General features: G+C 34.3%; 2 protein-coding genes across 2 annotated transcripts; one reads left to right on the top strand and one right to left on the bottom strand.

Moving 5' to 3' along the window:
* Positions 1–4,410: 4,410 nt before the first annotated feature.
* Positions 4,411–6,730, bottom strand: LOC120271908. Its single transcript, XM_039278596.1, has 2 exons — positions 5,912–6,730; positions 4,411–4,854 (listed from the first exon to the last, which is right to left on the bottom strand). The coding sequence occupies exons 1-2, from the start codon at positions 6,728–6,730 to the stop codon at positions 4,411–4,413; spliced, it is 1,263 nt and encodes a 420-aa protein (XP_039134530.1).
* Positions 6,731–8,555: 1,825 nt separating this feature from the next.
* On the top strand, positions 8,556–14,408 carry LOC120280696 (coiled-coil domain-containing protein 124). Its single transcript, XM_039287627.1, has 3 exons — positions 8,556–9,219; positions 11,959–12,078; positions 14,023–14,408. Exons 1-3 carry the CDS (start codon positions 8,659–8,661, stop codon positions 14,032–14,034), a joined length of 693 nt encoding a protein of 230 aa, XP_039143561.1. The 5' UTR covers positions 8,556–8,658; the 3' UTR covers positions 14,035–14,408.
* The last annotated feature ends 859 nt before the right edge of the window (positions 14,409–15,267 follow it).

Here is a 15,267-nt window from a genome sequence, read left to right as displayed (position 1 = left end):
TCAAAATTTTAATAGATAAAAATTATTATAGTCAAAATTTTAATAGGTAAAAATTAAAATTATCTTCAAATATTAGAATAGTCAAACTTGTAACTATTAGTGTAGGTGGAGTTTGTTTATCCTTCTAGTTTCTAGTGTCTTCTTGGATAGTTATAGCAGCCTATAGGTGCGAATGTAAACGTTTACGCTTGCTATTGTTCGTTCTACCAGAGGTCACTAAAACTAAAAAAATTACTCCATGCATTGAAAAACAATCCCTATAGGATCATGTGGTAAGAACTCCAACTAGGCCAATTGCCTAATTATGACCTGAGATAGCGAACTAGACGGCAAATGGATGGAAGTTCTCCACTTAACTTAAACTTAATGGTTGCCGCTTCTAACTCTAGCGCTAGGCATTAATAAAAATTAAAATTATCTCTAAATATTACAATAGTCAAATCTACAGCTATTGGGATAGGTGAAGAGTATTATTGAGGGTTGATAGGATGAATTATTGATGACAGGTGGCACTTACCCCATTCACGAGAGCTATTGAATCAAATTAATTCTAACATCCATTTGTTAGGTAGAGGGCTATATAAACCCTCAAAATCTCTTTTGTAAAAACACACAAGTATTGAAGTGGGAATAAAACCAATTATAATAAAATATTATGAAATTAAAGGGGTTTGAATGCAAAACTGTTTTTTTAATTTAAAAATACTAATGAGACCTATAGTTTTTTTAAAAAAATAAAAAAATTTAATATTAAAAAAATAATGGAACCTTTCATTATTTTTAAAAAATAAAAAGTTTAATATTAAAAAAATAAGTGGGGCCCATAACTTTTAAAAAAATTATTAAAAAAAAAAATATGGTCATTTCTGTAATTGTCACGGAAATGCGTATTTCAATAATTAATTAAAAAAATATAATATTAAAAAAGCCCAATTATGTGAGGGTGAGGAAATATCCGTGAGTGGGGAAGATTGAGAGAGAATGAAAAAACTGGGAAGATTGAAAGAGAATGTGAGTGTATTTATAAAATTAAAATTTTAAAATAATAAATAAATAAAAAAAAAACAGTTGTAATGCAATGGCTATTTAATTTTAATAAATATGATGGCTATTTAGTTTATTTTATAAAATATAGGTCCTATAATAAAATAAAAGTTAAATGATCCTATTTTTTGTGCCATAGTGGTCATTGAGCATTTATGAGACGTTTAACTATTGAACGCTCAATGAGCGGTTTTGTTTTTCATATAAAAAATGCTTTTAGTTTTACTAAAAAATTAACGTAAAAAACAGACATTTGGGTGGCTTAAAGTCCGTTGTTTTAGCCTTAGGTCCCATCCTTTGTTTAATTGTTTTTTTAGATATTTTTTAGCTATTTTTTTTTTTTAATTTTTAAATAAAAAAATAAATTGGGTGGGCCGGCCAACAAAGTGGGGGTTGGTGGGCCTCGTCAGTACAGTTAAGAGATGGGCTTTGGCAGGTTGGAATAACTCTTTGACACCATAAGCTTGCTTCCTTCATCCAGATTAAAATCAGCCCAGGACAATAAAAAATGGGGAAGTAAACTGCTTCCTGACTTTCCTACCCAGTAATTTTACAATAATGAATATATATATATATACAGTTTTATGTTATAAAAAAAGTTAATGAGTAGAGGAGTACAATAAATATATATATATATGAGGATCGATCACTCCATCAACGTTCAGTAAACGCAATCGTGAGCGTTGATATGCGCCGGATTTCAATTCAACTACCGCGGGCACTGCTCATGAACATGTGATAGCATTGTCACTATTTATAAGCACGATAAAAAATGTGATGCAGGTGTTTTGATCGAACCATCCAATCAATCTCAGAGACGATGAATCGAATCAATCGCGACTCATCCAACCCCTATGAAAGATCATGACATCATCTGCGGACGACTCTACGAACGTTCGCAGATGATGTTTATATATATATATATATATATATATATATATATATATATATATATATATATATATATATATATATATATAACATTATGATACCTTCTCACCCATCCAATAATAACTTTCATAAAACCAGAATATTTAAACTAGCATATCATCTACTAATAATAGTATTAACACAAATATAAATTTATTTAATAATAATATTATTTACCATATATTTTGTCAATATTCTAGAATTTATATGAGTTTATATTAAGATATTCAATCTATTGGTATGACTTCTTTTGATGTTCTCAAGATTTCAGTTTTATTTGGTTGGTGTGATTTTTTTTAATATTAGATATAAATTTTACATAGTTGAAATAAATCATTAATCACATTCTATTATTGGTATGGCATTTTGTAAATATTGCGAATTAGTGCTTACACACATTTATAAAATAATTTTTTTTAATAAATTAGATAAATCAATTACCTCAACTTATGCTGTGAGGAAAAAAAGTTACCAGCCTTTTCATGTGAAGATGGTCATTTGTAGTATTTTTATTTATAATCTAATCTAATATAATGTTATTAAAGTAGATGCATAATCTGGTTTAAAAATTTAAATATTTTTTATTACATTAAGGTTTTTGTTTATACTATTTATGATATTAATATTTGATAAAAATATTTAATTGCACTTATTTTGCATAAATTGTATATGCAATAAATGTTCATAAAACATTTAAAACTCAAAGAATACAACAGTTTCTATGAGTTATTTAGTAATTTTTTTATTGTATTTTATATACGATATTATTTCAAAACCCTCTCAAAATTGTTTTTCAAAACCCTCTCAAAATTCTATAAACGTTGATGCAGAGCCAAAGGGTTTACCTAGTTTGTTAAAAAATATGTGATATTTAAGGGTTTAATTACAAAAATATTTATTAAACATTCCCAAAAATTTTATTATATATTCCATATAAAAAATTTGTGTTCGTTAATTTGCAAATAACAATGGGGATTGTTGCAAAATAAGACAAAATTAAAAATTTAAAAACAAAAATATTTCAAAATTTCTTTGAATTAAGCTTATTTTGAGAGACATTATAACTTATAGCAATAAATTAATTAATTTTTCAAGTGCAATTTTTTTTTTTCTAGCAACAAAGCTTGAGTGTTTTTTTGAAACCCATAGAAAAAGATAAAACTTTGCTTATAATTTGATAGTTTCAATTAATATTTGTATATATGAATTTTACGCGGAAAAAAAACTTTGCTCGATTTGGAAGTTGGATAAAATTTGGAATTAATTTATATATACATATATATTTAAATATCAAATCAGATATGTTGGGTAAATTTTTTAGTAGGTCACTAAACTTTGGCTTATTTTCACTTTGATCACCAAACTTCAATAAGTATCAATTTGGTCACTCAACTTTAATTTGATTTCAACCGGTAATAAATCAAGGATTTCAACCTCAATTGATTACATGACTGTCTAAAAATCTAAGTCAGTCCTCTCATTGACACATTATTAAATCTATTAGAGGTGTCCACGTCATCGAAAAAGAGCTACATCATTCATTTGGAGTTTGAAATCTTTTGATTTATTACCAAGTGAAATGAAATTAAAATTAAGTGACCAAATTGATATAAATTGAAGTTCAGTGATTAAAGTGAGAATGGGCCAAAGTTTAGTGACTTACTAAAAGATTTACCCCAGATATGTTATAATTAATCACAAATATGTATTAATGTAAAATTATCAATTAATAAATGAATAAGTACAAATGTAGAAAAAAAACTTGTGACGCGTCAAAGGCAAGTACAGAGGATGGGGAAAAAATGGATGATGCACCACCACAAAGCCACCAAGAAAATGATCAGCAGCCAATAACCACGCCACCCATCCCAGAGATTAATGCAGACGCACATCCGTCTAATGATTGTGCTGAAAAGTCAAATGCCTAACATGAAATGAATGTCCTCACTTACTATACTGTCTTACTTCCCTAAGAACAGTCATTACTGTGTTTGAATATTTACTTTAGTAAGAACAATCATTACTGTATTGTCTTACTAACTTATGCTATACAAATTAACAGCAAAAGTCATTTTTGTCTATTACTGATCATATATGCTAGCTCCAAATGACTTACTCGCTTTATACATCACTTTCAATGCTTGCTGACCAATAAAACTTACTCGTATCCAACTATTGTGTTTGTTGTTTATAAATTGAATATGCCGCTCATTAATATATGACTACGTTTATATGTGTGGTTTGTTGTTTACTTACACAGATAGCAGTTCATTTTCATTAACTGCTAACCAAAAACACTATTTACACTTCAAAATTCGCCATCCACGGCCAGTATTACAAATTAACATATATGGTTGGATGGACGATTTTCAAAACATGTTACCCTATTTCATTGTTTAACAAAAACATGCACACCACCTAGTGTTTAGTCTACGATTACTTCATTACATGTTCCCTGTTATGTCCGATTGAGTGGCAACGGCTACAATGTATTTCACGCACATGGCATGCTTGTGACTCAATCCGCTTGCGCCTTGGACGACCAGGCCTTTTCTTTGAGATAGGTGGTCGAATACGGAGTTGGCGAGAGTCATCCAACGGTTTGTCATGATCTGGTACAGGGAATATCGATTCTTTGTATGTCAACTTGTAGGATTTGACAGTGTAGTATGGTTTAATGAAGCGATGGATATTTGTATCAATTTGCATAATCGCTGCGCAAGCATGCTTACATGGTATTCCGTAGACCTGCCAGCGGCGACAAGAGCATGTTCGAGCACACAAATTAATAGAATTACTCTGGTGGTCAACAACCTCGAACTGTTCTCCATCTGAACAACCTATCAGTAAGCACCTACTTTCTTCGACTATCACTTCAATCTTCTTGTGTATCACAGGGCAAAGATAAGATTCTCATTTCAAGCAACAATTACGTCGGTTGTACATCATGTTCATCATCTTAAACCTAACAACATGAACATAGGTTGTATCAATTGCACCGTGGAGCATACCATTACGATAGTAAATGTAAAATATAATAGGATTTAGGGATAATAATGTGATGCGGGACGTATTGAGGAGATGGCATGTGCGTTCATGCGGAAGTGGGACTCGAAGTAATAAGGGTATTTTAGTAATTCGCCGGGCAGTGGAGTTTTTAGGTTACTTGGGCCTAGTCTGATGGGAAACGGGCCAACAAACACAAGCAAACTCGTGAGTCATGCATGATTTTGGCCAAATTCCATCGTTTAGGCCTCGAAAACCCTGATTTTGCTATTTTTAGTAATAATTGATTTCGCCATTTCTTTGGCTAGAAATCTCTGATTTGTAAGCCGTTTATGGCGTTAGTCTTTATTTTGTTAACTCTTTTATTTCTTGCCGGTATTTGAAAATTTACCAATTTTGGTATATTTTCAAATTATCTCCGTTTTAGGATTATTTTCATATCTTTGATATTTTTTCCTATTTAATGTAAGCCTATGGGCAAGAGGAATTCAGTTTTGTAATAGTTATTCTCTTGAGTAATAAAATTTACTCTCTTTCCAATTCCTGGCTATCTTTGATCAACAGGTTTTGAAGGCTTGTACTGGGTATTCGTGCGCGAATCAACAGTTCGAGTATATCGCTGCATCATAATGCAAGTACAAACTGTAGATAACATTGCATAATTTGTAAACACCAACTACTAATACTAAACAGTAATGTGATAAACGAAAGGGAAATATAAAATACAGAACTCAAACCTCTAATAGTAAATAGATTAAGCGAAATCGAGCAGAGAAAGAACAATATTAAAAAGCAAATGGTTGAAAAAAACATGAATACGGGAAAGCATGTAACAACTTTGCATTCTATTATGGGTACCATCTTATTGCATCTACCATCTTACACACGTGAAGGTGTCAGTGCTTCTCTTATCCATGCATTAAAAGATTACTGCGACGTTGGAGTACATTTCACCCCACCGGCCTCTAAACAAGTAATTACACCAATGTGACATGTCCGATTTCTGGAACATCCAATGGTGTGCTTGTCCTGATGTGGCTAATAGGGAGTGTACAGCTTCATCATATTCGAAAGACGTACATGCATATGCAATCTTCATAATCAAACTCCAGCACTCATCTTTTAATGACTTTCCTAGCTGCCCATTTGATTTAAGAAAATTTGCATGTAGATGTCGTAAGCAATAAGCATGCGGGGATGAAGGAAAAACCTTCGCAATGGCATTTATAAGTCCTTTCAACCGATCCGAGATGAATGTGATTATGTTGGTGTAGTCGTCATCACCATATATTGCATCACCCAAAGTTGATGTAAACCATGTCCAGTTATCATCAGTTTCATTATCCACGATAGCAAACACCAAATGAAAAAATCCTTCATTTCCATCTTTGGCTGTTGCACCAAGAAGGATACCGCCATATTTGCCCAACAAGTTAGTTCCATCTAGAAAAAGCATAGGTCTACAACCCTGCTTGAAACCATTAAGAGAAGCACGAAAACAGAAAAACCCACACTTGAATCGTTCTCCATCAGTGTCAATAATAACGACGCTACCTGGGTTAGTTTTAGAAACTTTGGCTACATACCATACCAACAGATCATAGCTTTCTATATCACTGCCATGAAGAATTCCCTTTGCTAACTCTTTACCCATCCAGGCTTGTTTATACGGCAGACGAACACCGTGGTCACGTAATATATCTCGTTGTATATCCATTGCTCGGTACAGAGGCCGATCACGTAATTTCATTACTACCTTCCTACTAACCCATTTCTTTGATGCTCTCGTGTGAAATGGTGTGTTGATGCCCCCACCGCATGTGTGTTCATGTTGTCTTGTTTTAATCTCGAATGTAGGAAGGTTTCTGTCTCTTGAGGCATGAACACGCCATTGACAATCTTTATCAGCACATGTCACGAGTCACTCTATCTTTATCGTTCTTTATGAACCGAAAAGTTGAAAATTGCGTTTGATGGCTAAGTCACATAATGCATCCTTAAAGTCTTTCGCATTTTCAAAAGCGATGACCAATCATAGTAAACTCGACTACGAATCTCTTGTCGGATTACTTATTGTTAAAGGTCCTCCATGTAAAACTGGCGGTAGCATTGACAATGTTTCCCTAGTATGATGGAAAAAGTAAGTTGTTAGTTCAATAAATAAACGTAAACACCTGTAAAAGTTGAATTCTTACTACCAAAAATCTTAACAGAAAAGCAAAAAAATCTAAACTACAAAACCCGAAAACTAACTACAATCTAAAGTGAATAAATACGAAAATGTTTTTAATGCGCAAAAAAACCAGCATAACAATCACTGTATCACATGTGTACACCACTAAAATCGAATAGAAGGACAACATCTATCGTGTAAGCAGAGATTTACAAAAAATGAAAGAATAAAAGATATATGATATTTACGATGGTCTCGATGACCCAGAGTTGTCTTCTGTGTTACTATCCACGGGCTCTACCAACATATCAACCACGTTTATTTTTGAATAACCCGATTGAATGTTGCACATTGTTTGAAGTCATCTTTGGAACTAATGGAAGCCACCGTCTTACGCTCATCCGGAATTATATACTTAACTTTGACCGATGAAGCTTGAAGGTGCCAATACGTACATATTTCTTCCAATAATAATTCCCACCCACTCAAGATGGTTAAATCTAACACACAACCCTCTCCCTTATATTTCACAATAGTGTAAAACATGTCCATTAAGCCACTATAGCAACAAAACAAAAAAAAACCTTTAGTCATAAACTACCATCTTCTGAACATGGTGGTTGATAAAAATAAGATAATAATATGAACAAAATCTATAGGTAGACGATATCGTTAACATACGGTATGCTCAAGATGAGATCCTTGCAGCTGGTGTAACGTTGTACTGGATAGCTTCTCCGGACTGGGGAGACGGAGATGACGAACGAAGATAGAATTGGTTCTTTACATGAAGAGGCTCAAGAATGGAAACAATATGGACCAGAACACCAGCTTCTTCATCAAGATACAAGTAGAAGAAGAATGCAACTTCCAAAGTAAGTTTGTAGTACAATAGCCATTCTGTGATTTGACTTGTCGCCATTATTCCCTCCAAACTTTTTCAAAGGTAGTTTTGGGATTAAACAAAAATATCACAGCTTGGAGTGACGGAAGGGACGAACGAGTACAAAAACTATACAGGAAGGACGGACGGGGACTTTAGTTTTGTCAGAAGGACCTTGGAGGAAGTTTAAAAAGTTTTAGGGACTTAAAAATAATTTTCCTTTTTTTTTTAAATCTAAGAAACTATAGGTTATAAAATAAAAAATCACAATTTTTTTTTTTAAGAAAAGCCCGGAACCTAGGGACGAGCATGTGGGGGAACTGCACTCACCACCGAACCGTGCTCTCACCTTACGCGACGAGTTGGGGATCGAATTCGGGGAGTCACGCTCAGCACTCGAGTGAACACCTATACCCCATGGAACCTGCTTTTGGCCAATAGTTCAATGCCACGTGGATGAACACGTGTCAATCCAGGATCATATCACAACATCGAAATCTATATCTCTCTTTTCCTCCACCGTCTCAAAAGCATCGAGAAGAGAAAAAGGCTTGCGTTTCATCGGAGGGCATCATAGCTGCGGCGTTGCCGGAGAAGAAGGATCGAAGACAAGGCTTCAACGATGCCGAAGAAGATGGGCGTGAACTCCAAGGCCGAGGCCGCGCGCGCCCGCAAGAGCGCCACGGAGATGGAGCGCAAGGAGCAGGAGACGCGCCAGAAGGAGGACCAGTACTGGCGTGAGGCGGAGGGAAGCAAATCCCGCTCCGCCAAGCGCCGTGAGGATGAAGCTGAGAAGCGTGCTGAAGCGGCTGCTCGCAAGGCGGAGACCCGGAAGCTCGCCGAGCTTGAGCAGAAGGAGCTCGAACTCGCGGGGAAAAAGCCGGATAAGAAGGCTAATCGGGTGGCTATTCCTGTTCCGAAGGTCACTGAGGTGGAGCTTGCGCGGCAGAGGGAGGTGGAGAGGCAGAGGATCCTTCAGAACGCGGAAGTGGAGAAGAAGAAACAGAGTCGGATGGCGGATGAGGAGGAATATGAGAGGATGGTGCTGGTGACGAACTCCAATAGGGATGATTCTATTATTGAGGCGCATTCTCTGGACGATGCGATCGCGAGTATGGCTGTGACGGAGCCGCCGCTGCCCCCTGATCGGCACCCGGAGAGGAGGCTCAAGGCTTCCTTCAAGGTATGTGTTTTCTCAGCCTGTTCTTTTTGAAAATTTTTAGTCGAGCATGATTGGATGGAGATGAAGCCTTTGTTCTGTGAATTTGGTTAAGAAAGATGTTTTTAGGGCTAATTGTTTGTAAACTAACTGTAGGTTTTGAAGCTGTGAGATACATGAAATATGGTATTGTATGGATCGTGATAAGAAATGGAAATGGAATTTGGAATTTGCATCTATTGTTGCTTTACTTTTTAAAAATTTGTAGAGGACTATGATTAGCTGAAGACCTTGTTTTTGGGAATAAGGAACAAAATTGGTGATTCTAGGTCTTACTCTTTAAATCCTAATTATTTTGAATGTGATATTGCTTAATTAAGATGATGGCAAGACAGTGGTGTATCACTCTTGACAAGAAACTTAGAAAGTTGTCTTAAGAAAACATGCATAATTTCTGAGAGTGCCTTGTCACCAGGAAGGTAACAGATGACATATAGCACAGGTATAATGATGCTTGCTGGTGCATTGAGATTAGACTGTTGAATGAGAGAGAAGTCTGCTGCCAAAATCATAAGATCTCTCTCAACATCTATTGGAGTCCCCTTCAAGCTTTAGATAGTGACTGCAAGAAGATCCTAGTAGGCTATTGCTTAGCAATCTTTGCTTTATGACTTTTCCAACTAAAATGGCGCAAAGTAGGACTAGCATTAACTTAGAACTTGGGCATTCTTGTTCTTATTCTTTTGAATTCAACAATTACCCTCAGAAGTTGAACCACCAAAAGCAGTGAAGTTTTCCGTGATCAAACTATGCTGGGACAATATTCCAACCCTCCTGTACAATATGAGAACACATGACTCAAAAGAATCATCTTGCTGATATCGCAAGGATTTGCTCAAGAAGTAGAAAGATATCAATATCAATTCATCACCATCATTAAACCTGCATTTACCATTTTCTTTAACAAAGGAAATATCGTATGGATTTAAGACTTCCTAGTATAATGTGATGACCTTTCTATTGTTGAGTTTGTTTTTTTTACTGTTGAAATCAATGGTGGCTGAATTTTTGGACCGTAGTAGATTGGCAGTTACTCTATGATGCTTCCTGTTGCATCTTTTGATGGTTGACAATAACGTCTAGTTATTTTGGAAGTGTTCTACTTGTCCGCTAACCTGCGGACAGGGAAAACTTATAAATGAAATGAAATTGAAAATATTCGCTTTTAGATACTTGAGAATCAGAGAAAACAGATGGTACATCTCTAAGAAAGAAATTGTATCTACACAAAGCGGAATGAAGTATGTTCTTCTGCTTTGAATGTTAGTTTTTTAATTATCTTAGATAGAATCTGTCTTTTCTTCAAATACGACAAATGGAAACTCAAGCATTTTAAGGCAACTATAATAAAATTTTCTAACTTTCTAACAAAGTATCATATAATTTGCATTATATTATCTCCTCTTTTGTTATTAGATCGTAAAACTGTAAAATGTTTTGTTAGCATACATACAAGGGGAACTTTAGAAAGAACAAGAAGCACAAAGGGGGAGATGGCAATCGTCTCTCCTTTCAATGAACACAGTGTAAATCTGTGACTGGACCTTTATAAAGAAGCTACGTATTATGTAAACAGCCGATGTGGGACTATGTTTATCACTATACGCACTTTCATGAGGCCCATTAAATAATAAAAAACTAATAAAATGTAAGGTCTAAAGTTGAAGATTGGCTCGCATTGTGCTCATTTTGATCCATTGTTTATTATGATGCTTTTGTAACATCTTAACTAATTTAAAATAAAAAATCAATTCAATGCACCAAAAAAAAAGTCTGCATTACTGATTCTTTAAATAATGAAAAGCCTTGACCGATTTCTTTTCATTTCTTTTCAAGTAAACTGTCACTTGTGCATGTGTAATAAATCTTCAGGCTTTAGATTTCTAGTACCACCCCTTAATGGAAGAGTCTTTGTAGAAGTTAATTTTTAGGGTTTAAAATTCATTATTGTCCATTAAATTCAGGCTATAAGATAGTTGCACACTGGAAGCCTTTTTGACATCAAAGCCTTCATAATTTCCTAACAAAAGGACAAGCTATTAGGTTCTCATACAATCACCTTTCACAGCCAAGATAAATCAAAGATTCTTTAGTTCTCTACATTTCTCATATAATAATAGTCTTCAATGAGCTAAATTCATTGCTTTTGTTTTCAATAAATGAAATTCTCTGTAACAACCGAAATGATATCTTTCGAAGTTCCCTGCAATAATACAGTTCATGCTGTCGATAATAAAACATGTTATTTGTTTAAAAATCTTAGACATTCAAATAAACTCTAAAGAAATCATCATTAAGAATTGCATGTTTAGATTTGGCATCTTTTGCTCAAGAAGAGGTTTAGATCATGCGGTTCAAATAAATCTTGAGCATTTGTTATTGATTGATTCATGTGTACTCATTCGATTATTTCTACATCCTTCAATAGCACTTTTAAATTTCTTTTTAATTCATTTTTTTGGAATAGATGAAAATCAAGTGACAGTTTCTGTTAGGAGACTATAGTGACATTACTGCTACTATGTTTTTCCAAGGAGAGCATTTGCTTTCTTGTGATTCTTGCCATGCTAATTTCATACACCGTTCTGCTAGTTTGAATTTGTAAATGATTTTATTTTATTTTTTGCAAGATACAGATTCAAGATATCATTTTTCAGTTATCTTTCAAAAGCAATTAAACTGATAACTTTCTGATATTTGCAGGCTTTTGAAGAAGCAGAACTTGCCAAACTGAAGGAAGAGAAGCCAGGTCTGACCCTCACTCAATACAGAGATATGATATGGAAGCTATGGAAAAAATCACCAGACAACCCTCTTAACCAGGTATGGCTCGGAGATGATTTTTAGGAGCTGGTTAACTTTTTCTTACTTATCTCATTCTCCACCTGTGGGTACTTCATTCCTTTTCATTTGTTATGTATGGAAAGAATACATTCTTGCTTTATATGTTGCATTTTAACAGCTTACACTGAGTGAACTTGTACCGATTGGAACCTAGGTACTAGGCTTGCTATTTCAAAAAATATGAAATATTTCAATAGACTTTTGAAAGGATTTATTGAATGGATTATTTGCCAGGTCTTGTGTTCTCTTTTGTGTTCAAAAAAATGTGGCAACTGTTACATGCTGTCTTGTGTTCTCTTTTTGCCATACATTCTCTCAGAAGGAAAATAATCTTGCCAGGTCTTTTGTTTGCCAGAAATCCTGTCCAGTAATATTGAATGGATTATTTGTTAATTTAATGAAAGAAGAGGTACAAGAAATGTAGGATGTGAGATATTGTAGCTGAAAGATAAATTACTTGGTGAGAATGCTGATGAGCCAAGACTTGGATCCCGTGAACTGTGGTTGGAAAATAATGGAATATTGGGGTTTCTGATTTAGAAGAATTATCTAATGGCTGGTTTGGAAGTTTGAATAGTGTGTTTCCAAATTGATAAGAAAGTGACATTAGACATCTGGTTAAATAGTGCCAAACTCATAGTGGCAATATTTTCTGTGCATGGAAGCTGAATATAGAAGCCATGAGTAATTGCAGGAGAAGGAGAATGTCTTTCTCTCTCTCACACACACGTACACGCATGCGCACACAGACTATAACCACTTCGGTATAAAATGGATTGAAGTGGGAGGAAGTGGCTATAAAGTGATTTTTATTTTATAAACCCCTCAGCTGCTTTTGGCTTGGGAAGCCTCAACCGATTGAACTAAAGACCCAAAGTTTATGTCACTAATCTAAGATTTAATTATTTAAATAAATATATTAATTTTTTTAAAAAAACATTAACTATAATAACAATCTATAACTAGTTATAAAATAAATTTCTATAAAAAATTTGTTTTGATTAGTTTTATATTAAAGTTTTTTTTTCAACCCAATATTTAATGAGACCTCCTTGGCCCCCATACTTTTATCCACCTAATTGAACACTCCCTCTAGTGTGTGGTTATTTGCTTTCTTTATGGAATGATTTTAAATTTCATATTCAACAAATACTGTAACTGATTCCTTTCAATGAGTTTGTGTGACCCCTTCGATACTTCACTTGTGCAACAGATGATAAGTTTATACAGTTTCGAAGCATCTTGGTATGGCAATAGTTTGGTTCTGATGAAGCAGGGCTTATTTTTTAGTGCTATGGATGCAGCTCTACTTTTTCGTGATCTTACTTTTAAAAATGATGGCAATAGAACCTTAGGCATATGCTAGCGACATTGTGCTGTTAAAAATTTGAAGCATCACCCATTGTTCTACACAAAAGGGGATGGTCACTATACCTTATCATCTGGACAACATTTCTTGTTTGGTGAAATGAATATTTAATATTAATAACATCATGAATTCATGCCGTACAAATGTTCTGTTTCTTTTTATTTCTGGATATCTATATGATTTCTAGGTGTTTCCTTAGTTTAACTCCATGTAATTGAGCGGCTTTATGAAACCTAATCCAAGATTATACAAGGGCATCTAGAATTAATTTTCTGCTTACAAGGTACATGTTTACATTAGAAAATGCATTATTCAGTTCTGCTTGCACAAATAAGCTGCAGAAGTTCAGATTGTACTACACCATGCCAGTGGGTTTAGCTCTGGAATGTTCATTTGTCTTGCAAAAAATTAATTGAAACTTCAGCACATTAATCATGCATACACCCATTAAGTGTCTGCAGTTTATTTACTTGATGTTTGTGTAAAATTGAATGATTCAAAATTAATTTATAAATCATTAACCATTTGGCACTAATCTCAATTTTCTTGTGCAGGTTGCAGAGTGATTTATCAGTGATCTGTTGTGCGATGATAACCGGTACAATCACTGTCTAAAAACAAGGAGGAGCTATGTGATTGCTTCTATTCCCTGTTGAATCGTTAAACTCTTTGTGCATCTAGGTTCTATAAATATCGAGTGCGAGTGGTGTACATTTGGAAAGAGTGTGACAATATCTCTTTAAATAGTTACCTTAAATCTTCAATAAATGCCAGCCTTGTTAATGCATGCCTATGAGCCTTGAACTGTAGACTTTGGTCTTGTATGCTTAAGCATAAAAGATCACCATTTGAATGACTAGAACATTGAAATATGGGTTAAACCTGAACTTGTTTTAGTTGATGTTCACTTGATGAAGAGCATCGCTAATGTTATATCACATTTCAGTGGCTCACCTGAATGGTTGATGCATGTTCCATAATAATTGGATGAAATGTGTTATCTGGTTTGATATGTTGAAGTTCACGTGTTAAAGATATTTGTTTTCTTGTCATGTCTCTTTTTTTTTGGTTGGTTATTTTTGTATCAATCAGATTTATTGTGCCAAAATTGTTGGATATATGTCATTGTAAGAGGCAAATTAAACAAATTATTTGGATTTGGTTAAACTCAAAAGCTTAAAAATGTTTATATAATGAAAGCCATATTTTCAAGTTAAGGACTATTGGTTATTTTATCATTAGTCATGTTATAAACATATTGAGCACTAATATCATATTAGATGTGAATTAAACATATTATCTTGGTCTGATTTAACCCAAAAGCTCTAAAAACTTAAGCTTTTGACGAACAGACGAATAAATTTCATAAAAGTAGTGTGTTTGAATCAATATGGTTTATGGATGTGAAACAGTGGTGGAAGAGTGGCTGGTGTCTGAGAATGTGTCTGCAGAGATGGGACTTTGATGAACAAGTATCATAGGACATGATAGAGGATGCACCAAAGTCTAAAAATGTGGTAACCAGTAGGGAAATACCCTAGTATCTTAAAGTCTTGAAACTGTAATAGAAGAGATGCTGAAGCCTAAGAATGTAGTTGGGAGGAGATAGGCCAAGTTGAGTAGGAGAAAACTTGGAGGCTGTTGTGGTTGGGTAGTGATCTGAGGTTGTGGATGAAGTGGTAAAGGGTGCTAAGAAAAATGTTGATTTTTTTGGTTGAAGGAATTTTTTTTTTTTTTTTTTGGGACTATTAGTTACTCTTAGTACCTCCTTTGGTGCTTGCTAGTATATTTTAACAAAC

The sequence above is a fragment of the Dioscorea cayenensis genome, chromosome 2, assembly GCF_009730915.1.
Source record: "Dioscorea cayenensis subsp. rotundata cultivar TDr96_F1 chromosome 2, TDr96_F1_v2_PseudoChromosome.rev07_lg8_w22 25.fasta, whole genome shotgun sequence".
NCBI lineage: Eukaryota > Viridiplantae > Streptophyta > Magnoliopsida > Dioscoreales > Dioscoreaceae > Dioscorea > Dioscorea cayenensis.
This window is presented reverse-complemented; position numbering and strand designations above follow the sequence as displayed.

Bases quoted from the DNA above. Each gene is read 5' to 3' on its own strand.
- LOC120271908 (XM_039278596.1), bottom strand. From the start codon at position 6,730: ATGAAATTACGTGATCGGCCTCTGTACCGAGCAATGGATATACAACGA. The intron at 4,855-5,911 runs GTAATCTTTTAA...ATACACAAGAAG, and splicing joins AAATGTACTCCAACGTCGCA to ATTGAAGTGATAGTCGAAGA.
- LOC120280696 (XM_039287627.1), top strand. From the start codon at position 8,659: ATGCCGAAGAAGATGGGCGTGAACTCCAAGGCCGAGGCCGCGCGCGCC. The intron at 9,220-11,958 runs GTATGTGTTTTC...TGATATTTGCAG, and splicing joins GGCTCAAGGCTTCCTTCAAG to GCTTTTGAAGAAGCAGAACT.